This window comes from Salvelinus sp. IW2-2015, linkage group LG1, assembly GCF_002910315.2.
Source record: "Salvelinus sp. IW2-2015 linkage group LG1, ASM291031v2, whole genome shotgun sequence".
NCBI lineage: Eukaryota > Metazoa > Chordata > Actinopteri > Salmoniformes > Salmonidae > Salvelinus > Salvelinus sp. IW2-2015.
The window spans coordinates 22,686,470-22,713,808 of NC_036838.1; the positions used below are offsets into that span (position 1 = coordinate 22,686,470).

Consider the following 27,339-nt stretch of genomic DNA (forward strand, 5'->3'; position numbering starts at 1 on the left):
CCTTGATGACAGCTTTACACACTCTTGCATTCTCTCAACCAGCTTCATAAGGTAGTCCCTGGAATGCATTTCAATTATCAGGTGTGCCTCTTAAAAGTAATTTATTATATATATATATATTATTTTATTTTTTTTCAAAACATACAATATACTTGCAGTGAAGTCGCTCAACAACTACACCACACCAGTCATCAACAGACTCCCATTCTGAGCGACACACAGAAGCATCCAGGGTCAACACCCTGCTCAAGGCACGTCGACAGATCTCCCACAAGGCCAAAAAAAACGTGGTCGCGAACCCTCTATGATCCCCCCCACAGTTCCACATAGCTGTCCCTCAACCATCCGAGACCCCTCCCACAGTCACCCCCCCCCCCCCCCAAGAAGGAAAGAATAAAATAAAATAATAAAGAATACAATTAATTCCATTCCCCACCCCCAAGAACCCCCCCAATGCACCAACAACCAAGAAAATTAACTTGTGAGAAAAAAGAAAAAGACAAAAGAAAACAGAAAACAACAATGCAAAAAAAAATAAGGGCATCAAGGACAACTAAAATCATAACAGCAAGGCCAACTATCTGTTTGAGTGCATGTCTGGCACTATTTACATATGTGTGTGTCCGTGTATGTGTGTATTTCAATGAGAGTGTGTGTATATGCATGTGTACCAACACCTGCACGGCAACAGCCTCAGGCAAACCGGCATTAGCTGTAAAAACACTGCCCCTCAGTGTCATTCAAATGTACTTTTTACTATGTTTTATTTTGACTTTATTTTTTATACTTTATTTTTTACCATCATTCTATCTCCTGCCCATCAACTCCACTCCCACTTGTCTCCAATTCCACATCTTCCCTCAGCCCATCCCACCTATCTCTGCTGGCCACCCTCTTTGGATTTCTTTCAACTATGCTGTGATGTTTAATGTACAATTTAAATGTATCTAATCGAATAGAATCCACAGATTGCGAGTTGAAGATAAATACATTTACCTAGAGTATTAGTATATTAGTAATTGACTGACCCGGTCTCTCCAGATCTCCTAACAGTACTATTTCTAGGGTCCATTTTAGATCAATGTTATGCATTTTCAGCCATTCCTGAACCTGAGACCAGAAATGGGCTACCTGAGGGCAATACCAAAATAAATGGTCTATTGATTCTGTATCCTCACAACAAAATCTGCAGAGCTTTGATGATTTTATGCCCCAAATATTCAACATTTTGTTGGTGGCAAGAATTCTATATAATAATTGGAGCTGAAAAGCACAAAGTCGTTTTATATATCAACTCATACATACTCGTACCATGGAATCGGTACATCAAAAATCTCTTCCCAACTATTTTGCAATCTGTATGGCACAGTTGTCAACATACTGGTCCTCAAATGAAACTGGTATACTTTCCTATTTATGCTATTTTTATTCCTCTGCCAGTTTTGATCCTTTATATTGGGCAGACAGACCAGTTCCCTACCTCCTCCCGCTGCCACCTGCCTCCTCCATTTTTGGGGTAACTCTGTAATCAATTGGTTGTACTCTTGGATTGAGCAGACCTTCCTGTACAATTCTGATAACTCCATGAAAGACATAACTCTACCATTCCAATTTACAATATAATTTAAGAATAAAATACCCTTTTCAAACTTCTTTCCCATAAATACAGGTATTTTATCAACCAGCACATTTGAGTTCAGCCATAATATCTGTTGTAATATTTGTTCTATCTTTTCAGGGGGATGAAATTTAAATTGTAGCCAGCTCTGCAATTCTTGTTTGAAAAAGAGAGATACCTTGAAWAAGTATCATTTTCAATTAATCGAAAATGAGACATGGCAATCTGCACAATGGCAAAAAGGCCATTTTTTAAACAATGGGTGAGCTTTTCTTAGGAATCTACTTGAGAACCATTTAGGGTTCAAATAAAACTTTTCAATAAGTGAAGCTTTTAGAGACCGGTTTAATGCTTTTATAGTTAATAATCTCAACCCACCCAATTCATATTCATTATATAGATAGCACGCTTTATTTTGTCTGGTTTAGCGTCCCAGATAAAGCAAAATATTTTTTGCTCATATTATTTAAAAAAACGAATCATCAGGAGTAGGCAGCGCCATAAGTAAGTGTGTAAACTGAGATATGACTAAGGAGGTCATCAGGGCAATTTTTCCATAAATAGACAGGTATTTACCTCGCCATGGTTGCAGGATCATGTTTTCTATTGAAATTTATTGTGGAGAGCTTATGTTTAACTTTTGTGATATGAATACCAAGTATGTCTACTTCACCGTCAGCCCATTTTATAGGTAAACTGCAGGGTAATGTAAAAGTTGTATTTTTTAAAGATCCAATATGTAATATTGTACACTTCATAATTAGGTTTTAGTCCAGAGAGTCCAGAAAAGTTATCTAGATCTTCAATGAGACATTGCAGGGATCTAGCTTGCGGACTTAAGTCATCGGCATGCATGGCCACCTTTTGTTTTTAAGCCTTGGATTTCTAATCCTCTAATGTTGTTATTGGATCTGATTTTAATAGCTAACATTTTGATGGCCATAACGAATAGATATGGTGACAGCAGACACCCTTGTTTAACTCCTCTTGACAATTCAAAACTCTCTGAGGAGTAGCCGTTAGTTACTATTTTACACCTAGGGTTGCAATACATTAATTTTACCCATTTTATAAGAGAATCATTGAAAATGAAAAAATCCAGTCTTACTTTATCAAATGCCTTTTCAAAATCTGCTATAAAAATACCAAGCCTGCCTTAGATGTTTCATGATCTATTATTTCTAGTAGTTGTCATATATTATCTCCAATGTACCTTCCTGCTGAGTACCTGACAGACTACCATTTCTATAGGAAAAGTTAAAACAATCTAACAATGGAGCTTTTAGTATATCAAAAAAGATTTGATTTACCTCTACCGGTATTCCATCAAGCCCAGGGTTTTTTTCAGACTGAAAGGATTTAATAGCCTCAAAAAGTTATTCCTCTGTAATTTGGCCTTCGCACTGATCTTTCTGTACATTTGTTAATTTTCCATTTTTGTATTATTTGGAAAGAGTTCCTTACCGTAATCTTCATTCAGTGGGAGAGGATGAGACGGAAAAGAGAACATCTGCTTAAAATATTTAGCTTCCTATTTTAAAATATAATTTGGAGAATCATAGATGTAATGTCTTAAGTAACGAGTTTCTGCAAATTCTTTTTGTTAGCGTTCCTGTGTTGGAGATTCAGGAAGAATTTTGTGCATTTTTCTCCATATTCCATCCGGTTTGCTTTTTTTTTGTAATAGATTACATTAGATCGTTCTTGAATAAGTTCTTCATGTTCCTTTTGTTTTTCGTCTAATTTATGTTGTATCTCTGTAGTATCGTTTTTATTGCTATCTACCTGTACTATTAGTTCATGTATTTCTCTTGTTAGTCTTGTCTTTTTAGACAGAAACTGCTTTTTTATTGATGAATATTGAATTGAATGACCTCTGAAGGTACATTTTAATTTTTTWATATAAATTTTATCCCATTTTCTCCCCAATTTTCGTGGTATCCAATCGCTAGTAATTACTATCTTGTCTCATCGCTACAACTCCCGTACGGGCTCGGGAGAGACGAAGGTCGAAAGCCATGCGTCCTCCGAAGCACAACCCAACCAAGCCGCACTGCTTCTTAACACAGCACGCCTCCAGCCCGGAAGCCAGCCGCACCAATGTGTCGGAGGAAACACCGTGTACCTGGCCCCCTTGGTTAGCGCGCACTGCGCCCGGCCCGCCACAGGAGTCGCTGGAGCGCGATGAGACAAGGATATCCCTACCGGCCAAACCCTCCCTAACCCGGACGACGCTATGCCAATTGTGCGTTGCCCCACTGACCTCCCGGCTGCGACAGAGCCTGGGCGCGAACCCAGAGACTCTGGTGGCGCAGCTAGCACTGCGATGCAGTGCCCTAGACCACTGTGCCACCCGGGAGGCCCCGAAGGTACATTTTAAAGGTATCCCAAACAATAAGTGGATTTGCTGTTCCTATATTATACTGGGGAAAAAATCATTATTTTGTCTTAGTTAAAAATAAGGTGTCCTCCAGTAAACTTTGATTAAATTTCCAATATCCCCGTCCACGTGGAAATTCTATAAGAGTTATGTGAAGGCCAATTAGATGATGCTCCGATAGCATTCTGTCTCCTATTAAAACTTTTTTAACCTTTGATGCAAGAGAGAAATAGACAAGAAAGTAGTCAAGACGACTAGCTCTCCTCCATGTATATCTCACTAGGTCGGGWTTTTAGTCTCCAAATATCCACTATTTCTAATGTGTCCATAATATTTGTGATTTCCTTAAGGGCACGGTGATGATAGTTTGTKGAGTGATTTCCTTTACGGTCCATTGAGGTACTTAACACTGTGTTATAGTCTCCTACCATAATGATTTGATCATGTGTTGCCTGTAAGTTCAATAAATCGGTATAAATATTTTCAAAGAAGTATGGATCATCCTGATTTGGACCATATAGATTAATGAGCCAAATCTCTTTTTCATCCACTTTCATATTAAAAAAGATCCACCTTCCTTGCGAATAATTTCTAACTATTTGCACATTCAGATKTAAATTTTTGTTAATTAATATCATCACACCTTTTGAGTTCCTTTGTCCATGACATAAAAAAWMTTCACCACCCCATTCCTTTTTCCACACAACTTCATCTAAGGATGTAGAGTGCGTTTCCTGTAAACAGTATATGTTATATTTCTTTTCTTTTAGCCACGTAAAGACTGATCTTTTTTTTAATCTGCTAAACCGTTACAATTATAACTGGCTATACTTACTTCACCCCTTACCATAACTAGATACTATTCTCAGTCTAAATTGATTAGTGCTTGTAAAGTTACTGCCATCAGAGGTATTATGACGGTCAAAACTAGAGCTTTCAAATGTCTGATATTTAAAATTTAAGAAATAGGTTCTAGCAATATATGTAGCGGTTTTGTTTTAATCATGTRCAGCTGCGCACTCCGATGACGTGTGACGACAATGAGGGAGTTAATTTGTGGAATTTATTTCCTTCTTAATGCGTTTGAGAAAGAACAGCTCAAATAAGCAAAGAGAAACGACAGTTCATTATTTTAAGACATGAAGGTCAGTCAATGCGGAACATTTCAAGAATTTTTTTAAGTTTCTTCAAGTGCAGTCYCAAAAACCATCAAGCGCTATGATGAAACTGGCTCTCATGAGGACCACCACAGGAATGGAAGACCCAGAGTTACCTCTGCTGCAGAGGATACGTTTATTAGAGTTACCAGCCTCAGAAATTGCAGCCCAAATAAATGCTTCACAGACATCAAGTAACAGACACATCTCAACATCAACTGTTCAGAGGAGACTGTGTGAATCAGGCCTTCATGGTCGAATTTCTGCAAAAGAAACTACTAAAGGACACCAATAAGAAGAAGAGACTTGATTGGGCCAAGAAACGCAAGCAATTGACATTAGACCGGTGGAAATGTGTCTTTTGGTCTGGAGTCCAAATTGGAGATTTGTGTAGTTGAACGGATGATCTCCGCATGTGTTTTTCCCACTGTAAAGCATGGAGGAGGAGGTGTTATGGATGGTGTGGGGGTGCTTTGCTGGTGACACTGTCTGTGATTTATTTAAAATTCAAGGCACACTTAACCAGCATAGCTACCACAGCATTCCGCAGCGATACGCCATCCCATCTGGTTTGGGCTTAGTGGGACTATCATTTATTTTTCAACAGATCAATGACCCAACACACCTCCAGGCTGTGTAAGAGCTATTTTACCAAGAAGGAGAGTGATGGAGTGCTGCATCAGATGACCTGGTCTCCACAATCCCTCGACCTCAACCAAATTGAGATGGTTTGGGAGTCGGACCGCAGAGTGAAGGAAATGCAGCCAACAAGTGCAAGGCATATGTGGGAACTCCTTCAAGACTGTTGGAAAATCATTCCAGGTGAAGCTGGTTGAGAGAATGCCAACAGTGTGCAAAGCTGTCATCAAGGCAAAGGGTGGCTATTTGAAGAATCTCAAATATAAAATATATTTTGATTTTTGTAACACTTTTTTGGTTACTACATGATTCCATATGTGTTATTTCATAGTTTTGATGTCTTCACTATTATTCTACAATGTAGAAAATAGTAAAAATAAAGAAAAACCCTTTTGAATGAGTAGGTGTTCTAAAACTTTTGACCGGTAGTGTATATATAGATGCGGCAAAGAGGTCAATGGAATGCAGACCATTAGGGAAATAAATTGGTGCCCATTCAAAAAATCTGATCTAACAAAGTGGATATTCCTCAAATCCGTCATGATGTCAGTGTTCTAACAAGCCCACAATGTGGTTACTAAAATCTGATTTGGAAATATTTGTCCTTTTGCTAAATGCTAACTCCAGTTCATGTAAGCTGGTAGCATGGCTAGCCATATAGAAATTGGAAGTGGTAGTTGGAGTCTTTTGTAAGTGTAATGCAGTTGACTGGTAACAATGACACCCAAAATAGTGTGAATACACATAAACATTAGCCTTAATGCTAATTTTGCTGGGAAGCAATAAGGAGATTCAGAATCTTTCCCACACGGAAGGACGCGATAGAGGTGTTTCCATTGATTTGTCCGAGTTCGATTGATCTTTTTAACGCATGTACAGTGGCAAGACAAAGTATGTGAACCCTTTGGAATTACCTGGATTTCTGKATGAATTGGTCATAAAATTTGATCTGATCTTCATCTAATTCACAACAATAGACAAACACAGTCTGCTTAAACTAATAACACAAACAATTATATTTTCTTGTCTTTATTGAACACACCGTGTAAACATTCACAGTGCAGGGTGGGGAAAGTATGTGAACCCTTGGATTTAATAACTGGTTGACTCTCCTTTGGCAGCAATAACCTCAACTAAACATTTTCTGTAGTTGCGGATCAGACCTGCACAACGATCAGGCGGAATTTTGGACCGTTCCTCTTTACAAAACTGTTTTAGTTCAGCAATATTCTTGGGATGTCTGGTGTGAACCGCTCTCGAGGTCATGCCACAGCATCTCAATCATGTTGAGGTCCAGAAGGCGCATTTTCTTCTGTTGAAGCCATTCTGTTGTTGATTTACTTCTCTGTTTTGGGTCGTTGTCCTGTTGCATCACCCAACTTCTGTTGAGCTTCAATTGGCGGACAGATAGCCTTACATTCTCCTGCAAAATGTCTTGATAAACTCGGGAATTCATTTTTCTGTAGATGATAGCAAGCTGTCCAGGCCCTGAGGCAGCAAAGCAGCCCCAAATCATGATGCTCCCTCCACCATACTTTTCAGTTGGGATGAGGTTTTGATGTTGATGTGCTGTGCCTTGTTTTCTCCACACATAGTGTTGTGTGTTCCTTTCAAACAACTCAACTTTAGCTTAATCTGGCCACAGAATATTTTGCCAGTAGCGCTGTGGAACATCCTGGTTCTCTTTTACGAACTTCAGACGTGCAGCAATGTTTTTTTTTTGACAGCAGTGGCTTCTTCCCTGGTGTCCTCCAATGAACACTATTCTTGTTTAGTGTTTTACGTGTCGTAGACTCGTCAAAAGAGATGTTAGCATGTTCCAGAGATTTCTATAAGTCTTTACCTGACACTAGGATTCTTCTTAACTTCATTGAGCATTCTGCGTTGTGCTCTTGCAGTCATCTTTACAGGACAGCCACTCCTAGGGAGAGTAGCAACAGTGCTGAATTTTCTCCATTTATAGACAATTTGTCTTACCGTGGACTGATGAACATCAAGGCTTTTGCCAAGGTAACCCTTTCCAGCTTTATGCAAGTCAATAATTCTTAATCTTAGGTCTTCTGAGATCTCTTTTGTTCAAGGCATGGTTCACATCAGGCAATGCTTCTTGTGAATAGCAAACTCACATTTTGTGAGTGTTTTTTATAGGGCAGCTCTAACCAACCATCTCCAATCTCGTCTCATTGATTGGACTCCTCTGTAGCTGACTCCTGACTCCAATTAGCTTTTGGAGAAGTCATTAGCCTAGGGGTTCACATACTTTTCCTAACCTACACTGTGAATGTTTAAATGATGTATTCAATATAGACAAGAAAAATACTTTGTGTGTTATTAGTTTAAGCAAACTGGGTTTGTCTATTGTTGTGACTTAGAAGAAGATCAGGTCAAATGTTARGACCAATTTATACAGGGCCATGGAAAACTTCAATCCGTGTAGTTGAAGGGGAAGAGACAGGTTAAAGAAGGATTTTTAAGTCTTGAAACAATTGAGACATGGATTGTGCATGTGTGCCATTCAGAGGGTGAATGGGCAAGACAAAATATTTAAGTGCCTTCAAATGGGGTATAGTACTAGGTGCCAGGCGCACCGGTTTGTGTCAAGAACTGCAATACTGCTGGGTTTTTAACGCTCAACAGTTTTCCGTGTGTCTCATGAATGGTCCACTACCCAAAGAACATCCAGTCAACTTGACACAACTGTGAGAAGCATTGGAGTCAACATGGGCCAGCATCCCTGTGGAACGCTTTTGACACCTTGTCGAGTCCATGGCCCGACGAATTGGGGGGAAGGGTGTAACTCAATATTAGGAAGGTGTTCCAAATGTTTGGTATACTCAGTGTATAAACACTCATGCATACCATAGAAACACTATAATATTCATACCACGGAAACAGATATACTCATATATACCCCGGACACAGACTCAGACTCACATAAACCCTAATACTAATATGTAGGCTACCACAGAAACACTAATACTAATATATATGCTACCACATAAATCTGCATGAAGAAAATATGCTCATTTTCCCACCAGTGGTGTGTTTTCACCAACTGACTTGTTTACGGATAAAAATCAGTGTGCGATGACGTAGTGCAGACAAAATGTACTTTTTCACTTACATTTTCATCTACTAAATACAAATCTAAATTTCCATCGCATTTTCAACTCTACCGATAGTTCTGTCACAAAAACTGTTGCGTTAAACTGTTGAGTTAAGCATATGGGCCTATTCTAGTCTTGACACATGCATTCTAGACAACAGCTCGCAGATACAGTGCGGGTAGGCTGTGCGGGTAGTCTAAATTATGAGATTATTATGGATAAGAGCGAGAATATTTATTTGTCAAACGGCAGTCACGCTTCGATCATCATGTCACCAGAATGAAATTGTACCGAAGCTTCCATCACTCGCATAAAAACTGTGGATGGAAACATGGTTATTGACTCAAATATAAACAACTTTGTGTACTCTCTCTCATATAACATAATATTGTAGGAACACCAATGCAAATACAAAAAGATCCACAGAGTCGCATATGAGTCACAGTCAACTACATCACAGTGGCCTACTTTTCAGGAAGTACCCGCGAGAAAGAAAAAACATTGATCGTGAGTTAGTATCCCAAGGAAAAGGCAGAAAACTCGTTCAATTAGCATATTCCTTGAAATCATCAAACAGTCCTTCAGGCAGCCTTGAAGTTTGAAGGGGTGGGTGGAGTATTCCTTCATATACGAAGGCAAACAGACCATTGCAGCGGAGGTGAGGTGAGTTATAGGGGTATTAGCTCATCACTTTTTATGGAGGTACTTTAGCTGATACAAGGATTAATTTAAACACCCAGCGCAGGGTAATATCCCACAAACACCTCATTCAGGAGATTAATTCCAAGCTGTGACATAAAGCTTTCTCGCTGAAAATCAACTGCTGAAATTTCCTCCAAGACAACGGTAGGTCGACCCAAGGAAAAGGTTAATTGGTTAGTTTGGTTCACAATGCAGGGTAAATGGAGGGTAAAATCATCTTAATTAAACACTGATGATCTTTATGTGGTACCATGACTAAGCACAGCCAACACACACACAATGAAGACTACGGATAGAGTCATAGCAGTATGTTTCATACAGTGATGGGAAATTATCCACTGCAAATGATTGCACCCACCAAAGCAGACATTAGCTCACTTAGCTAAAGCCTCGCTCTCTAGTGCTGATCCACATGCTTAAAGCACTTGGCACTTAAACTAACTTTCAAATTTAAGCTTGTTTCAAAACAACAGCACTTAAACCAGTAGTTTACCTCGGTAGAGGAACATGAGTGTCTCCCATAGACACAGGCACAGCAGTGGGTCCTTCACCACCAGGCGCGATAGCCGTCCGGCCAGATGCCCGTCGGGCCGCGACCCGTCCTCCATGCCCAGGCCCCCATCCCAGGTGGAGAGCAGCGATGGGGGGCCTCCATCCCCCCGGCAGGCGCAGCGCGATATGGGCCTCTCCCTGGCCTTAGGGCCCAGCAGCAGCTGTCTGAAATAGGGACTGACAGCACATAGCACAGCGGCGTGCCCCCAGCCCAGTTCCTTGCCAGAGTCCCCGGAGTAGAAGGCGACGTCGGCGAACTGGCCGCCACGCTCCAGCAGCCACTGTAGATCCTTAGAGAAGCTGGACTCCTCCACTCGGATGGGGGGAAGACGCGCTGAAGGGATGGAGTGAGAGATGGGTTCAGGAAAGGGGGAGTCGTGGGAGAAAAGGGAAGAGAGGAGATGAGATGTTGGAATGACAGAGGAGAGTAAAAGCACAGAGGGAAAATGGGAGGAGTAAGTGTCAACATCGTTACGTATGTGGCTCCGATGGAATAAAAATGGGGAAGGTTAGAGAGAGAGAGATCAAGAGAAAGAAACAGAGACAGAAAAATAATGGAGGGGAGAAGGTTGGAAAGAATAAAGGATTGATGAGGAAAAAAAGAGGGAGAACAAAAAGATGATCAGACAGTTAGCTTAGGGAGTTGGGCGTGGGAACGAGGGATGAGGGAAAAGCAGAGAGTATTAAGTAGAAGGTAAACAGAGCGAGAGAGTGTGAAGGTATGTAAATCACTGTTCTATTATAAACCTATTTATGCTTAATCCATGCTGTACCCCTGTGCACCTCATCACTTTTTTATGGCCACTCTGTTTTAGCCTGGTATACAGGCAAGGCTGTCCAGGAATCAATGCACTTCATATTTCATGGACTGTGCACTATAAGGAGAGAAAGTTAAGTAGTTGGACGGGCACCAGCCAAGCCAGCCCACCCACGCACCCACTTTGGCAGTGTTGCTCTTATCTGTCAATCACCAGGTCAAAGTTCATCAGACATACCGGCTACATGGCAAGGCTGCTATATTCAGTATGTTAACTGTAGCTTAGCCGTGTGTTCGTATTTTTATTTTAGATTTTTGTTGTTGTAATTTCTTCCCCCTTTTTCTCCSCAATTTCGGGATTACGATCTTATTTCATCGCTGCAACTCCCCAACGGGCTCAGGAGAGGCGAAGGTCGAGTCATGCATCCTCCGAAACATGACCCGCCAAGCCGCATCTCTTGACACCCACTCGCTTAAACCGGAAGCCAGCTACACCAATGTATTGGAGGAAACACCGTTCAACTGACGACCGAAGTCAGCCTGCAGGCGCCCGGCCCGTCACAAGGAGTCGCTAGAGCGCGATGAGCTAAGTAAAGCCCCCCGGCCAACCCTCCCCTAACCTGGACGACGCTGGGCCAATTGTGCACCCCCCTATGGGACTCCCGGTCACGGCTGGCTTAGCCGTGTGTTCTATTTCTGTGTCCATGAACACAGATAGGTGTAAAATTTGTAATAACACATTTACAGGAATAAATAATAAAATAATGAACACTATAGGGTGAAGGGCTGACTAACAGATGATTCGAAACTTTGATAAAGCAATGAAAGTCTATATTCTATATTTAGTAAAGGAAGAAAATTGTCCACTAACTGTTTGCTACACCAAAATGTGATCTTCTATTGAAGTGACAACGTTTCAACAATGTTTCAACCAACATGTTATGATCTTCGTCACTTGAGTATTGTAGTACTATCACTAAGCTTCACTAACTGTTCTTTAGGAGCAGCAAACGGTGAGTCTGTATTCATTTTCATTGCTTTATTTTGTCCAGCTCCTGTGGCATGTTTGGATGTGTGCAATTACTCTCTTTTCATAATTCAAAATTAAGCCCATGAGCCCAAAATAGCCCTGGCGTTCTGATCTCAGATCTCACAGACTTTGGATCCATGCAATAATAAATCCCCAAAAGTAATGAATCTACTATATTGGAGCAATTGTGGAAGAAATATTAACACTATTCCACTAATCTGTGTCTGCTATCGATTTAGTTAAAATTTAAACTGTGAATTTGGTTGGTTATTAAAGAGTCACATACAGTTGGCTGATTTAAAAATGTTAAATATAATTTAAGTTAACAATAATATCTAGTAGCATGTTAACAACAACAGCAGCATGTGCAGAGAACAAGAAAGGGTTGAGAATTGAACCCTGAGGAACACCACAAGTATAGTTGATACCATACAAAGACACATATAAATTATTTAAAGGGGATTCTCATCTTGCATTGCCAGTCTCTCACCTGGCTGTTCCAGATGAGGGGGGTGGGGCTCATTCAGCTTGTTGCCCCGCCTCTTCTCCGGCCTCTCTTTGGCCTTCTGCTTCAAACACTGAATCATGAAGTACTCCAGCTGAATACATACACAAACACACGCTTGTTAGAATAAACCCACACACACCAATAAAACATTATCACATAGCAGCCAGTCCCCATTCTTATCTTCACTAGTACAATGGCCAATAACATAATACTTTGCCATCTGCATCATCGATGATGATTGATAACATAGAACACACCAATCATAAATCACACCATCAAACAATATAATCAGTTAATGACTGGCTGATGCCAACACTCACCACGCTGCCAAAGTAGCGACCCACAAAGACATGGTTCAGGGAGGGCAGCTCCAGGTAAGTGGCCCCCAGGTCCCTAGAGAGCTGCAGGCCCTCACTATGGGGGACACAGCTGCTCCAGTCTGATGCACACAGGGGGCATGTGCAGGGGGGCCCCTCATCTGGACAGTGAGGGGACAGGGAAGAGGTGAGTGAGACAGGACAACATTTACCTCCTCTAAATGTACACCCGCAAAAAATAGGTATTACCCACACAACTTCCAGCAGAACATATCAAGATGTTCTTTTATCCATCAAAGATATAACCGCATACTTAAATTCAGACAGATTTACAATGCATGCACAGAGGTACACTGTGCATGCGCATAGTGTAGCCTACATGCAGAGAGACAGTCAGAGTGCTAGAATATGGAGAGAAAATTACAGGGAAATGGAGGGAGGAGTAAAGAGGTACAGAAACAGCATAAAAGCAGAGAAGGAGCCAGAGAGAGAGACAGAAAGAGTGTGGCGGTCTGCTCAGTGCCAAATGCAAGGGATAAATCACTCTGCTAATAAAACTACAGGCATAGGGTGAAAGCCAGACACTGTCTGTGGTGTGTGTGCGTGCGTGTGTGTGAACAGTATGTGACGTGTCCTGCAATGATTCTGCCCTAGGTGGTCTCCTAAACCAAGGCAACAGGAAACACAGCTGTCATTCTCCACATTCATTAGGGGATAGTTTTAGCATAGACAATAAAGCAGTGACAAAAAAGACACAAAAACATAGTGTCAGGTCCACCACTATCACACAAGGCCCCTCTCTRACCACCAAAGAGTTATCAAATACTATTATCATCTTGCAATGAAGCTCTGGCAAGATSTAAAAGCATCTCACTGAGCTAAAAAGTAACCCATCACGAATGTCCTGGATTTGTTTACACAGCTGAAATGAAAAGGACTTATGGTCACGCATATAGACATTAAAGTGGGCTTGATGGTTAATACTTTGCTAGTTTAATACCACCGACCTGGGCAATGCTACATGTCACACTGTACCACTCAAAATGTACTGTGGTTCTACTTTTGTGTGTGTGTTACTTTTGTGTGTGTGTGTGTGTGTGTCAGGCTTTGGACTGACTTTGCCTACTTCTTTCTTGCACCAAATTATGCTTGGTTTGTTTGTTGTTTTAGCCACAAAGACATTACTTAGAGACAAAATCCTGGGGCCTGTTTGAGATTGAATCATAAGATGAGCATCATGCTCTTAACTGAGAGGACAGGGAAAAGACAAATCCACTCCTTCAGCAATTTTCCCTGCTCCTAGAGTATGTAACGTAGCAATCGTTTGGTAAGCCATATTTGTAAAATGTGCAAATATAAAGATCAATTAATTAAGACTATTTCAAAAGACTCAAAATTCTGTGATTTTTGGATGATATTAGTTTGGGTTTATTGGATCGTAAAAACMGAGTTATGTCAGATAAACATGGTTGTATGTCATAACCTTTTATGAATGGTGTGAGAGGCCACATAACCAATCATTGTCAGTATTTTTATACTCTTAAGTGCTATGAGGCAACCACTGACTGCAACGGAATGTAAGACTGCCTAGCAAAACTTCTACCACTTGACTCATGATGCAAAATATCACCCTTATTTAACCAGGCAGGTCCATTAAGATTTGTATTTTATTTAAGATGATGACCTGGCATGTGGTAAGTGCATGGTAATACAGCACAAGAAGACACAACACGTCCCAACAGGAAAAAATGGTGTTGTGGTCAAGGATAGACCAATGGGATCTCACCGTTTAGGCGGGCGCCRACAGCAACCAAAATGACGGGCACGCCCCAGTGACGTAGCAGGGGGCGGAGTCTAGGGGCATATCCGTTGCGCACCTGCTGGAAGGCCAGCTTGTCGTTGATCGAGTACTTGATGACCAGGATGTCAGCCTGTTCTAGAACGCTCCGCACACTGGCCCAGTCACTGTCCAACAGATCCTGTCCACACACAGAGTACATACACACATTTTAAATACTTTATTTGAATCCACAAATCACATTACGGTCGAGGATTCAAACATTTTACAGGACACGGATATATTTTTCTCAAAACTGCTAGGCTGCCCATGACAGCTGACACAGAGCAGTATTTTGCTAGCTGCTTTGCCTTTGTCCTATGCAGTCCTGCAATCTGAAGGCCACGTACGGTCATGCCCGAGACCCCTAAATATCTGCACTACAAGTTGCACTGATAACCAAGGCTGTTTAAGTGTGACATAAGGGGCTGGTGTTTTTAGTATTAAAGAAAACAGATAAACATCCAACCAAAATCTTACAAGATAATGTTTGTGAATTTGCACTGTCTGTCACACACACACACATCTTGAATGCATCAACATTATAGGGCCCGTTTCCCAGATCCAGTTTAAGCCCCACCCCCCCCCCTAAAAATAACTGTTAATTGCGACTTGTAATCAGTCTCCATCAGACCTGAGAAGAAGTGGTTAGATTTGTTCCACTGCCCTTGCTGAAAACAGTTTCGGAATTCAAAATGTGTGTGCATCTCAAGAGTGCCCATCACACTCAAGGAAGCCAGGTAAACAAACACAAACAGTGGCTGGCAGAGTGACTCACTCACTCCTTTATAATGACAATATTCTTCTGACCATACAAATGCATTTTTCCCTGACTGCTTATTGGACTGGCTGGGCCCCTGATAACCTACATCTGTCTCCACTAATGAAATTCATTCTGAAAGGGAAAAGATTAGCCACTGTTGGGTGAGACAAAGCTCAGGAAAGTAGACGAACAGTGAAATGCTTACTTTCGGGCCCTTCCCAACAATGCAGTGAGATTTTGAAACCCACCCCAACATCTCCAGAGCCAAAACACACACACACACACACACACTTACCCAGCTAGGGCAGTCCTGCACAACCACAGTGACGTCTCCAAAAACGTGGGACGTGTACTCCATGAAGGCCGGGTTGGACAGGCTGCTCTCCTCAGGCCCTCCGGCCATGGCGCCGTGGCCCAAATAACTCCACAGCAGGCCCCCCTGGAGCTGGCCCTGACCCATGGCCTCTTCTCCTGGCCCCACTCCCCCGGGGCACTCACTGCCCAGCGCAACAATATGAATGGACCTGTAAGCAAAGCACACCAGATGGGYGGACACAGTCAGGGTCAGACCCATTAGGAACCAGACAAGCAGAGATGGGCTGGCAGATAGGGTGTGCTGCCTGGTACACTATGGGGGTAGATAGGGTGAATATGATGTGTCTCTCAAATGCAGTGTGGGATGCAGCAAAGGAGGGAATTAGGGGGAGGTCAGGTGAACGTGTCTCTAATACTGCGCCTGTGAGATGCAGCAAGGAGGGAATTAAGAAAAGCCTTTTCCTCTTATTATACATGTCTATCACGGAGACACTGCATCAGGTTGTGTCATTGAGCCATTGAGCGAATGACACCGACAGGCGTTGCTCTGTCGGATTTGTTTAGATTAAAAAAACAATTGATWATTGAATTATTATTATGCAATTATCCTATTCATAACCCATTATTGGCAAAACATGCGTGGTACAAGCACACAGTAGAAACGCGGGAGGAAAGTAGGCTACCCTGTCTTTTGTATCAATTCACGAGGTGCAGACAGCAACTTACATGGTCACCACGGGTTTCTGCTGGTCAATGCCTTGAACACGTTCTCCCACCGTGCGTTTTCACATGGGTCCGCAGTGAGAGGCTTTTCCGCAATGAGTCCCGAGTATGGGGACGTTAATCCCTCATATCGGCGACTCGCTCCCCGCGACCGCGGTTGGAGAGTTTCACAATCCGGTCTATTTCCTTCTCGTTGTTCATTCATAAAGCAAAACCTCTTACAGTTTACGGTAGTGTAAAGGAATGTAAACACTACTGGTTGGATCCAGCCGGCGCCGTGGACTACCACTGCGCTAAAAAATAAACAAGTTGTCAATGGCTAAAAAATATAAAAAAATAACGACGCGGAGAAACCAGCACCTCAATATTCCTGGCACTCATGCCACTGCTTTATCCAATGAAAATTGACGTCGCTGTATAAAACAAAGTCCACTAGGCAGAGGAAGAAAAGTGGGGAGGTAATGTACGGAGAGAGCGAGAGAGACTGGGATAGAGCAACAGACCGTGCTGATGGAGAGTGGACGCGCCTGACTCAGCAGCAAACAATACACGCGCGCACGCACGCCAACAGCAGCACACATCTACATCCACAAATGACGCGCAGCACAAATTGCTATTGTTATGTCCTTACCTCATTAGGCGAACCTCTCCACACACCCACTGTGTTTCTCCAGACTGTAAAAAAAAAAAAATCTCGCCCGTTGGTTAAACTAATCTTATTTATTCTCATTATTCCAGCTCCCATTATTAATTAATGCAAGGGATTGAGTTTCCCAACATGGTCTTAGATTAGCATTATTCAGTGGCTGTGAACACAAATAAAWTCCAATAAAATTTAATTAGGCGGGATAATCTTTAAAACATGGAACATCGACAAAGTGACAAACACTGCTCTATTCTCACTGTAGGCTATTTGACCGCTCCAACATTGTGTCTCTCAGGATCATGTATAACGAATAAGGCTAATTTACTCTCCCAATGTATGGAATTGACTTGCAATACTTTATGTTAATGGCATGATTGCTAATAGGGCCTATACACCAAGACACCATATGCACACCAAGACATGCTGCCCTATACAATGACAATGACATGATAATGAAGTGGTGTTGAAGTGGGCTATTATGCTGATTAAGCTTGAGTCGGGTGGAAAAATTGGTGTGATACTGTAGTCGATTCTAATGAGTTATGTGCAGTATAAGTAGAGTCTCTAGGACCTAAGGGGGTTGTTCACTGTGAGGGATGGACCTCAAGACAAGAGGCCTAACTGTAATTGTAATAGAGGTTGTTCGGTGAACAACGCTCAGATAATAACCTTGCCTGAGTGAGACCTGAAGACTTGCGTTGACTCTCAGAGCTAATGCCTATACAAAAAAAGTATTTGTTACCAGATAGGTGCATGTGTTGTTTTACAGGGTCACCCATAGTAGTACAGATCCCCTGGAGCAAATTAGGGTAAAGTGCCTTGCTGAAGGGCACATCGACAGACTTTTCACCTTGCTGGCTCTGGTATTCAAACCAGCGACCTTTCGGTTACTGGCCCAACACTCTAACCGCTAGGCTACCGGCTGCCCTTTAGCTCAGTGGGCTAACACAGTCTGAGTCCGCAGTCACAGTGGTGTTCTGACTTGGATGTATATCTGCGAAGAAGAAGAGGTCAACGGGGGGTGAAGTGTAAAGTGTTTTGGATTGTGTGATGCGTTTGCTTTAGTTCAGTGTATAGAAGACCATGGTTCCAACCATATCCGCGAGAAGTAGTTTGGGGGGTGGGGGTGCAGCGATGTTTTAATATATTTTTTATTTATTTTTGTATGTTTTCCGGGGTGCTGCAGCACCCTCAGCACCCCTACTTCCCACGGCTATGGTTCCAACCCTGTTGATGCAGAGGAGTCAAAGACCTTCACTATGACTGACATAGCAAATTATGTTTTATATTTTATATTCATGTCCTCAGAAGAAAGAGTTGCAAACTTTGCACTCAAATGCTTAGCAACGTTGTCCTTGTCTTTGAACAAAAAATATACATTAAGAAAGAGGGTTCCATCTTTTAGTGATAATTAAAATGTAGGTGCGGCGGCTCATTCTAATATTTTGGGGCTTGGTTTGCGCTCTTTTTGTGCAACCTTGAGTGAGAGTGACATTGTAGTTTATTTAATCGGTTGTGTTATTTCATTATATGTTAAATATCATATGGACAGTAATGGTGTCTCATGAAATACTCATGTAAGGCATTGTGTCACTTGAGAACTGTTGATTAAATCAGTGGTTCTCAATTCTCTCCTCAGGTACCGCCAGCCAGCACACATGATTCAACTTGTCAATTAACACAATATTAACACCTATGGAATTTTAACACTATAATATAGCTAACCAGAAGAAAAAAACATGTATGGTTCTTCAAAAGGTTTTTTAACCTTTGAGATTGAGAAAAGTTCTTTATAGAACCATTAACAAGGGTTCTATATAGAACCAAAAAAGGTTGGAACAATAGCGGAGCCGTTTTTGATGCTATATAGAACCGTTCTTTGTAGAACCTTAGGAAAGGGTTCTTTATAGCACCATAAATGTTCCATTTAGAACCTCATGAGCATGGTTCTTTATAGAACCTTTAAAAAAAAGAGTTCAATATAGCACCAAAAAGGTATCTGCTATGGTTACAAGCCAAATCACCCTAATTTGGCACTAGAACCATTTTTTTTGTGTGTGTAGCCTAACATGCTGACTAGACCGGGTGCGCGCATGCTCCGTGTGCGCCATCATGCTCATGTTGATTTTGTCCATCCACACCAGACATGATCAGGACACGCACAAACAAACTCTAAACCAACTATATTAATTTGGGAACAGGTCGAAAAGCATTAAATATGCATGGCAATTTAGGTAGCTAGCTTGCTGTTGCTAGTTAATTTGTCCTGGGATATAAACATTGGGTTGTTATTTTACCTGAAATGCACAAGGTCCTCTACTCCGACAATTAATCCACAGATAAAAGGGTAAACCGAGTAAATTTCTAGTAATCTCTCCTCCTTCAGTCATCTTCTTCTTCTTTGGACTTTATATGGTGGTTGGCAACCAACTTTAAAGTGCATTACCACCACCAACTGGACTGAAGTGTGGACATCAGTTCATCTTTCATTATAAATTGGGTGGATCGAGCCCTGAATGCTGATTGGCTGACAGCTGTGGTATATCAGACCGTATACCACGGGTATGACAAAACATTTATTTTTACTGCTCTAATTACGTTAGTAACCCATTTATAATAGAAATAAGGCACCTATGGGATTTGTGATATATGGCCAATATACCATGGCTAAGGGCTGTGTCTAGGCACTCCGCGTTGCGTCATGCATAAGAACACCCCTTAGCCGTGGTATATTGGCCATATACCACACCACCTCGGGCCTTATTGCTTAAATCACCCACGTGGGTATATGCTCCTAAAAATCAATGAGGAGATGGGTGAGGCGGGTCTTGCAGCGCTTCAAGCATCACAAATAGAACCAAGTTCTATTTTAGTGTCTGGCTTTGCAGACGCTCATTGACACGCGCAAGCAGTTTGGATGCAATGATTGAATAACATGTATGTGTACATTTATTTTGTAACCCGAGCGAGCGTTGTGGTCAGCATGTAATGACTCGGTCACACTGACAGTGCTGTTGCATTTTGGTACACCAGAAGTACATTAATTTCCAATGGAACCCTATGTTTGTCTTGCAGCATTCTGTTGCAGATTCAGTTGCAGTGCGTTCTATGTGGTGCCTACCTTGTATTTATCAAACATATGTGTCAAACTGTATGCGTAGCCTGCTCGACAGAAATGGTAGCAGCAGGGGAATGGTGAACTTCTGTTACACACATATTCAGATGATGCTGCATACTATTTTGCGCAATAATGCTATCAGTGGGATTAAAACATAAGAACCTATTAGACTACCTTTTCATGGCATGACCCCTAAAAATATATATATTTAGCTAATTCAGCATTGTTTGATTGTGCACTCCAATATTTGTTAATAGCATTAGCATATTTTACTATTCCATTTCTTAGTTATTTCGTGTTCAGCTTTCTTATTTGTGTTACCTTGGGCTTTGTCTTGTCTTGATGCAATACAATGCGTCACATAAGGGGATAGAGGCTCTATCAGCCTGCATCGATGGTTACTGCAGGTCAGCAGAAGAGAACGGGATCATTAACAAGAGCATATTCATATGCCCCCCACACAAATTCCTGGCCCACTGACTTCTGCTATTCCACGGGCGATTGAGCACAGCTAAGTCTATCACTCTCAACCCGACTGATAATTATGCTCCTTTGTGGTGAGAAACTAGCTCATAATATGTTGCTATTCAAAGGGACAAAGGGGACACTAAGATTATTTTACTGACCTCTTTAGTTTGCATGTTAAATTTGAAATCGCATTGCACTATTCTATACTGAACAACAATAGAAACGCAACATGCAACAATTTCAACGATTTCACTGAGTTACAGTTCATATAAGGAAATCAGTCAATTTAAATACATTCATTAGGCCCTAATCTATGGATTTCACATGACTGGGCAGGGGCGCAGCCATGGGTGGGCCTGGAAGGGCATAGGCCCACTCACTTGGGAGCCAGGCCCAACCACTGGGGAGCGAGGCCCAGCCAATCAGAGTGAGATTTTCTCCACAAAAGGGCTTTATTACAGACATAAATATTATTCCGTTTCATCAGCTGTCCGGGTGGCTGGTCATAGACGATCCCGCAGGGGAAGAAGCCGGATGTGGAAGTCCTGGGCTGGCGTGGTTACATATGTTCTGCGGTTGTGAGGCCGGCTGGACGGTCTGCCAAATTCTCTAAAATAGCGTTGGAGGCGGCTTATGGTAGAGAAAATAACATTCAGTTATCTGGTAACAGCTCTTGGCAAAGGAGAAATGATTACTAACAGGGATGTAAACAAATTTGCACAAAATCTGAGAGAAAAAAGCTTTTTGTGCGTATGGAAAAATTCAGGGATCTTTTATTTCAGCTCATGAAACATGGGACCAACACATGTTGCGTTTATATTTATTTTCAGTATATATCCTATATATATAGGATATATATATCCCATATACAGTTGAAGTCGGAAGTTTACATACACTTAGGTTGGAGTCATTYAAACTCGTTTTTCAACCACTCCACACATTTCTTGCTGTATCACAATTCCAGTGGGTCAGATGTTTACATACACTAAGTTGACTGTGCCTTTAAACAGCTTGGAAAATTCCAGAAAATTATGATAGGCTAATTGACATCATTTGAGTCAATTGGAGGTGTACCTGTGGATGTATTTCAAGGCCTACCTTCAAACTCAGTGCCTCTTTGCTTGACATCATGGGAAAAATCTAAAGAAATCAGCCAAGACCTCAGAAAAAAAATTGTAGACCTCCACAAGTCTGTTTATCCTTGGGAGCAATTTCCAAATGCCTGAAGGTACCACGTTCATCTGTACAAACAATGGTACACAAGTATAAACACCATGGGACCACGCAGCCGCATACCCGCTCAGGAAGAGACGCCTTCTGTCTCCTCGAGATTGAACATACTTTGGTGCGAAAAGTGTAAATCAATCCCAGAACAACAGCAAAGGACCTTTGTGAAGATCTGGAGGAAACAGGTACAAAAGTATCTATATCCACAGTAAAACGATCCTATATCACATAACCTGAAAGGCCGCTCAGCAAGGAAGAAGCCACTGCTGCAAAACCGCCATACAAAAGCCAGACTACGGTTTGCAACTGCACATGGGGACAAAGATCGTACTTTTTGGAGAAATGTCCTCTGGTCTGATGAAACACAAATAGAACTGTTTGGCCATAATGACCATCGTTATGTCTGGGGGAAAAAGGGGGAGGCTTGCAAGCTGAAGAACACCATCCCAACCGTGAAGCATGGGGGTGGCAGCATCATGTTGTGGGGGTGCTTTGCTGCAGGAGGGACTGGTGCACTTCACAAAATAGTTGGCATCATGAGGCAGGAAAATGATGTGGATACATTGAAGCAACATCTCAAGACATCAGTCAGGAAGTTAAAGCATGGTCGCAAATGGGTCTACCAAATGGACCATCACCCCAAGCATACTTCCAAAGTTGTGGCAAAATGGCTTAAGGACCACAAACTCAAGGTATTGGAGTGGCCATCACAAAGCCCTGACCTCAATCCTATAGAAAATTTGTGGGCAGAACTGAAAAAGCGTGTGCGAGCAAGGAGGCCTACAATCTCTGTCAGGAGGAATGGGCCAAAATTCACCCAACTTATTGTGGGAAGCTTGTGGAAGGCAACCCAAAACGTTTGACTCAAGTTAAACAATTTAAAGGCAATGCTACCAAATATTAATTGAGTGTATGTAAACTTCTGACCAACTGGGAATGTGATGAAAGAAATAAAAGCTGAAATAAATCATTCTCTCTGCTATTATTCTAACATTTCACATTCTTAAAATAAAGTGGTGATCCTAACTGACCTAAGACAGGAAAGTTTTACTAGGATTAAATGTCAGGAATTGTGAAAAACTGAGTTTAAATGTATTTGGCTGAGGTGTATGTAAACTTCCGACTTCAACTGTATCCTATATATTGAGGCCTGGCGACCTAAATTACATTTATTTGGATTTGAAATTAGATAGCCTACTACATGCTTAAATAAAGAGCGTATTTTGGCAAACTTAAATAAGAAGCCTGTGACAGCATTTACTTGCCTGCGGAAATCTGGTGCAGAAACATTCAGCACCTGGACACTGCCAAGATTAGGGCGAACTACAGTTAAAGCTCGCCAATTCAGCACCACATCCATTGAACAGTACCGTGCCCCTGGCAGGCCGCTCATGCAATGGTTGGGCCTGCGGTTGCAGGAAGGCCTGCTAATAAGACATTCTGCCATGCTTTTACTATTCTTCTCATTCCCCTTTCCCCTGAAAATTTGAATTGTGAAATTATTGGAAATAAATAGGCTGAATGTTATTATTGCAATACTGTTCTCAGACTCTTGGTAGGCCAATCCCGTTACTAAACATTAATTCACACATCATTGCATGGGCCTAGGTCTAAACAAAAATCTGCTCAAGTTTTCTTTGAGTAATGTCCCGTTTACATCTCAACTTATTTCATTAAGCCGTATTTCATTAAGCCGTAGGTCATCTTCATGCAATCTCGTTCTGCAACTGGATGGGGAGCATAGGGAGCGTTTCACAACGCAAGACAAGATGGAGGAGAGTGAAATATTTGTATAACTAACCCAAGATAGACCATTGCATGTCATTTCCAATTGGAGCAAATTAATCATAGTGGGCAGAAAAAGCAAGGAAACTTTGGCAAAGGGTAAAGTCTACATAACGCAGTCCACTCTGTTTGTTATAGATTCTAGTTTTGGAAACAGAAAACTGTATGGAGATCAAATGTTTCATCGATGAGAAAATGTGCAGAATGTCGGCCAAAATCCATCTCGCTCCATCTTCTCCCACCGCCAGCCACTGGGATTCCGCTCATCAATCACCATATTTGGTAGTGAGTGGAAACGCCAACTGGATACTTCACATTTATACATCCGGTGAAATATCTGGCTAAATGTTCGATCTGTGACAATCACCGCTTCTGTTCCCCCTCTCTGGCGCTCAAGGCCGCCAGGCTGCTCATCCTTACGCACACCTGTCACCATCGTTACACGTGCTAGCGCTTCACCGAACTCCCCGTGTCTGCATTGATGTTGTTTTGTTTCTTTTGCCCAGACGCTGTTTTTACTTTGTTTCATGTCTATTTATTATTAAATCCTGACCCTGTACTTTCTTCCCGTCTCCCAGCGTCTATCGTCTCAAGACCGTTACAGTGGCCTAGTCTCTRATCAGGGATTGCATTTATTTTGGGAGATTGTAAAATATGACCTTTTCATTCAAGACAGGAGAAACATATTGTTTCAGTTGATAATAAAACATGTTTCGTTTAGTTAGGCTACTTTTTTCTCAACTTGTTTCTATAACTTTCTAGCAAGTTAAACTAGCTTACAGAGCCGCTAGCTAAAAGCTAGGCTATACTGTAGCTAGCGACCTCCACTCTACCTAATAATTATCATCAAAAACAAACGTCATTACCAAGACAATTAACTAAAACGGGAGGCAACATTCATAAAGTAGCCTATAATTGGCTTAACAGCCAATATGTATTATTTTTAACATACTATTAAAATAGTACACATTTACAATGGCGATTTTATCATGTAAATCTTGGTGCCGCAATCTCAACAATTCTTTTTTTAGAGGCATGCCAGCAAAGCCACTACACAACACATTAATTGCACTATAATGGTGACAATCGGTGCCCACAAACTATTAGGGTCTACATAAACCTGTCCCAACAGCAAAGCTTTCTTTACAGCACCATGGAGTGAATCCTTACCACTGCTACACCTGGCTATCAGTGAAGCCTTGTCTGGCAGCGAAACAGTTCATTCAGACTCATTTACTGCCTTTTTAAAAAACATAGCTGATATGGCTGACTTGCTTAAACAAATGTGGTTTCTACTGACAATTGAAATGTACAAACTATGTCATAAGGGGATGACAAACGGATAGGAGGCAATCTGTAATTTCAATCAGACAGTAATGAGCGAGCTAGGACGGACGTAGTCAATAAGCACTTTTGAAATGTACAGCAACAGAATACAGAACATGGGCCTTTCTTACAGTATTCTCCCTGTACACCAATTCAGAACCGTAGGATGAATAAATGGCGCATATAAGCAGACAATGAAATCTCTTACAATATTTGATGATTACTTTTCTCTAAAACATGCTATAGGCTACATGTGCACCACCAAGTCAGAACAATAGGCTAAATTATGAGGGGGAAAGGGACCAAATTATTAGGGTGAGTCACATGGGCTACTAATAGCTTACTACACAACATACATTTAGTAGTACTTTCTTAGCTACAGTATACATATATTACATCAGTAATGCAGCAGCATAAAATACATGTTTGGACTCACCTTGTTGTAATGTGCTCACTTGAACGGGAAGGTGGCGTGGCGGTCCTTCGTGGGCTAATTTAAGACTTGAACTACACACCCACTCCACTGAATAGCAGGCTAGTGATTGCTTTGCAAAACTTGCAGTTAGCCACTGATTCCTTCCAAACCACTCATTGTTGAATTTGCGATTTCCAACTTGTTGTACAATGTTTATGTTTATGTCCAATGGCCGATGAGCACCGAGACGTTTTATCTTTAATTTCTCTTTATAATTCCTCTTCATATGACAAGGATTGAAAAGGATTTGCCAGTAGATTGTCCACTTGATTCATGATGATGACTGCTAGCTTGCTAACTAAGATTTTGAAAGTATGATGTTGACATGATCAGTCCAATCAAAGCTACAGTAGATATAACATGATTTGACATCATTTTATCTGTGGCCAATGACCTTGTGCCTTCATGGATGCGCACTTCTAATGTAACTCTATGGCAGCACACAGGGGGCTTGAATTTTTCGAGCTCTACCCATATATTTTGCGGTGACGTAGTGTTCCCATGAGTGACAGAACACTGAGCCAATCATGGCGCAACAAAAGAATATTACCAACCCCTACGCTCCGTATTTCCGCTGGCTGCCCCACCACCACAGAAAGCACTGAGCTAGGCTGAAACATCTGCATTTTGGAGCTGCCTTACTCAATAAAGCAAAAAAGAGACCATGTTTGTATGCGGCTTTGTTAACTSAATTATGTTTTTTCTTACATTGTTTMCAAACAGATATGTAACACGTATTAATGCCAAAATAACATGCTAAACAGATTTTTTTTTGCTAAAAATGTGGGTCTCAAAACAGATGGGGTAGCCCTGAATGACGAGTCGCCACTGCTCATTTATAGGAATGGGTAATTGTTTATAAGTTGCTAGCTATCCCCTAAACCCATCATTGAAAACACATTTTCATCTTCTTCAGTAGTTTGGTAACTTCCTGGTTGGTCCCTTTACACCTGTCACATGCTACACTGTTAAAATTAAACACTAAAACTAGTGGCAACTGGTGGCAACTGAGATGCAACCAACTTAAAGGAGACAAAACCTTAACTTTGTTGGAGTATTGAAACATCACCCTGAGATGTTCTGAAACATGTTACAGTGTGTTGTACCACTTAATCAAGAGTTGTGCAACACCTTGCCAGAGACAGGGAACACTACCGGAAAGGGTTGAAAACATTATGGTGTTTCAAGTCCTGTTTAGTGCAGAATTAAATCCTTTCTCTTTTGGTGTTGTTTCCTCTCTTTAAAGATTCTAAACACTTTAACAGTGTTTAGAATCCTGTCTCGCACAGAATTAGTTCCCTCCTATTTTGGTGTCGTTTCCTTTCTTTAAAGCTTCAAAACACTATTTTGGTGTTTCGAATCCTGTATAGTGCAGAATTAGATCCCTTAGAATTAGATCCCAAAGAACACGAGACAAGTTTGTTTGGTGAAAATATACTTGTAAGTTTGTCCAGAGTAATATTTAATACATTGAAGCTTTAAATGCTTTATTTTCTTGGCATTTTATCAAATGACAACAAAACCTTAACAGGTCATTCACATTTGTAGATTGATAAAGACAGTTCTACTAAGATCTGAAACATATTTAGCGTATTCATATTCTCAGGAGTGGGTGTTGTTGTACAGTAAGTTGCAGGTTCATTGCTTGATTGGGGAAAGTACAGGACCTACTCAGCGTCTGGGCATTTCCCTTACAAGGCAAAAGGCGACGTGGAATGGCTCCACTGTAATGTAATTGGAGTCCTGAATAAGGGCTACCTCTAAAACCCAATTTCCATGGGCACTTAAAATTAGAGCCAAATTCGAGCTGGCTCGAATGGAATTCTCAAATTCGGGTCGAGGGAAACTCGGGCCAGCGCAACCGAGTTTCACAATTGGAGCCAGCTCGA

General features: G+C 41.4%; 1 protein-coding gene across 1 annotated transcript in view; it reads right to left on the reverse strand.

Moving 5' to 3' along the window:
- Positions 1 to 16,899, reverse strand: part of LOC111962653 (rho-related BTB domain-containing protein 3-like) — a 32,887-nt gene extending 15,988 nt beyond the window's left edge. Inside the window, exons 1-6 of the mRNA XM_023985913.2 lie at positions 16,409 to 16,899; positions 15,663 to 15,891; positions 14,554 to 14,746; positions 12,771 to 12,928; positions 12,433 to 12,541; positions 10,097 to 10,489 (exon numbers count right to left, since the gene is read on the reverse strand). Coding sequence (XP_023841681.1) covers positions 10,097 to 10,489; positions 12,433 to 12,541; positions 12,771 to 12,928; positions 14,554 to 14,746; positions 15,663 to 15,891; positions 16,409 to 16,410 — 1,084 coding nt within the window. The 5' untranslated portion in view covers positions 16,411 to 16,899. The remainder of the gene's footprint in view (positions 1 to 10,096; positions 10,490 to 12,432; positions 12,542 to 12,770; positions 12,929 to 14,553; positions 14,747 to 15,662; positions 15,892 to 16,408) is intronic.
- Between the last annotated feature and the right edge of the window lie 10,440 nt (positions 16,900 to 27,339).